This window comes from Populus alba, chromosome 15, assembly GCF_005239225.2.
Source record: "Populus alba chromosome 15, ASM523922v2, whole genome shotgun sequence".
NCBI classification, from domain to species: Eukaryota; Viridiplantae; Streptophyta; class Magnoliopsida; order Malpighiales; family Salicaceae; genus Populus; species Populus alba.
In genome coordinates, this window is record NC_133298.1 from 2,458,934 (window position 1) to 2,460,212 (window position 1,279).

Consider the following 1,279-nt stretch of genomic DNA (forward strand, 5'->3'; position numbering starts at 1 on the left):
CTTTCCTTCTTATTCTTTCAAGGACTCGAACTCTTATGTCTCAAAAATCAAAAGACATGACAGACCCAGAACAACAAGAATCAATAGCCTCCACTACCCACCACCTCACCGTCCCATCAGGTTTAACTCAGTCCGAATCCGAAGAGTTAGCCCCTCTCATAACCGAGTTCCACACCTACAGAATCAGCCCAGGTCAATGCTCCTCTCTTCTAGCCCAACTCATAAGCGCTCCTAACGACACTGTCTGGTCTATTGTCCGCCGTTTTGACAAGCCACAGACCTACAAGCACTTCATCAAGAGCTGCAGCGTGGGTCCAGGATTCACAATGACTGTCGGATCCACACGAGACGTGAACGTGATTTCTGGCTTGCCTGCAGCAACAAGCACGGAGAGGCTTGATATATTGGATGATGAACAGCAGGTCACGGGGTTTAGTATTATTGGGGGAGAACATAGGTTGAGGAACTACAGGTCGGTGACGACAGTGCATGGGTTCGAACGTGAAGGGAAGATCTGGACCGTTGTTTTGGAATCCTATGTCGTTGACGTACCTGAAGGGAATACCGAGGAAGACGCACGGCTGCTCGCTGATACTGTTGTCAAGCTGAATCTCCAAAAACTTGCGTCTGTTGCTGAAAGCTTGGTTCGAGACGGTGACGGTAAATAAGTAACCCGAAAGAAAAAACAAATAAAACCCAAAGAGGCAAAGCTTCACCAAACAAAAGAAGCCCTTTAATATATATATATATGTATATATATATTTCAAGTATTGTAAGTACTATGTTATCTCTCCTTTCTTATTTTGGGCTGTTGGTGTATTAGGGGAAAAATGAAAATGCCATTTTGTTGGAAAGGATTGACTATTGAATTTTCCATTGGGATTATGCTGTTTTGGGTTTTCATTTTACCAATGCGATGATCACGCTTTGTTGGATTTCGTCGAAGATGAAGGTAAGGGCATTAGAGTTAATGCATTTGTACAGAGATTTTCAGTTTTGGGAGCTTCGAAATTTTGTGAAAATTAAGGAATTTGTGTTTTCCTGGTCTGTTTGTCGTTCTTTAGTTCTGTCCTTTACTGTAATTCTTGCTAGTTTCGGCTGTCGTACATTTTGGTTAAATTAAATTTGGACTCCATAAGAATTAATGAGAAGGATCAAATATACCATGAAATGAAAGATAAGAAGGGCGAATCAGGTTCATTCCGTTAGGTGTTTTGGTTTTTCATTTGAAACGATATATTTTAATTTTAGAATATTTTAGCGTTTCCAAACTGTATTC

The 1,279-nt window shown here is 41.0% G+C and overlaps 1 protein-coding gene across 1 annotated transcript; it reads left to right on the forward strand.

The window, feature by feature from the left end:
- LOC118028297 (abscisic acid receptor PYR1) lies at positions 1-1,043 on the forward strand. The gene has a single exon (XM_035031843.2). It carries the CDS (start codon positions 36-38, stop codon positions 666-668), a length of 633 nt encoding a protein of 210 aa, XP_034887734.1. The 5' UTR covers positions 1-35; the 3' UTR covers positions 669-1,043.
- Positions 1,044-1,279: the final 236 nt, after the last annotated feature.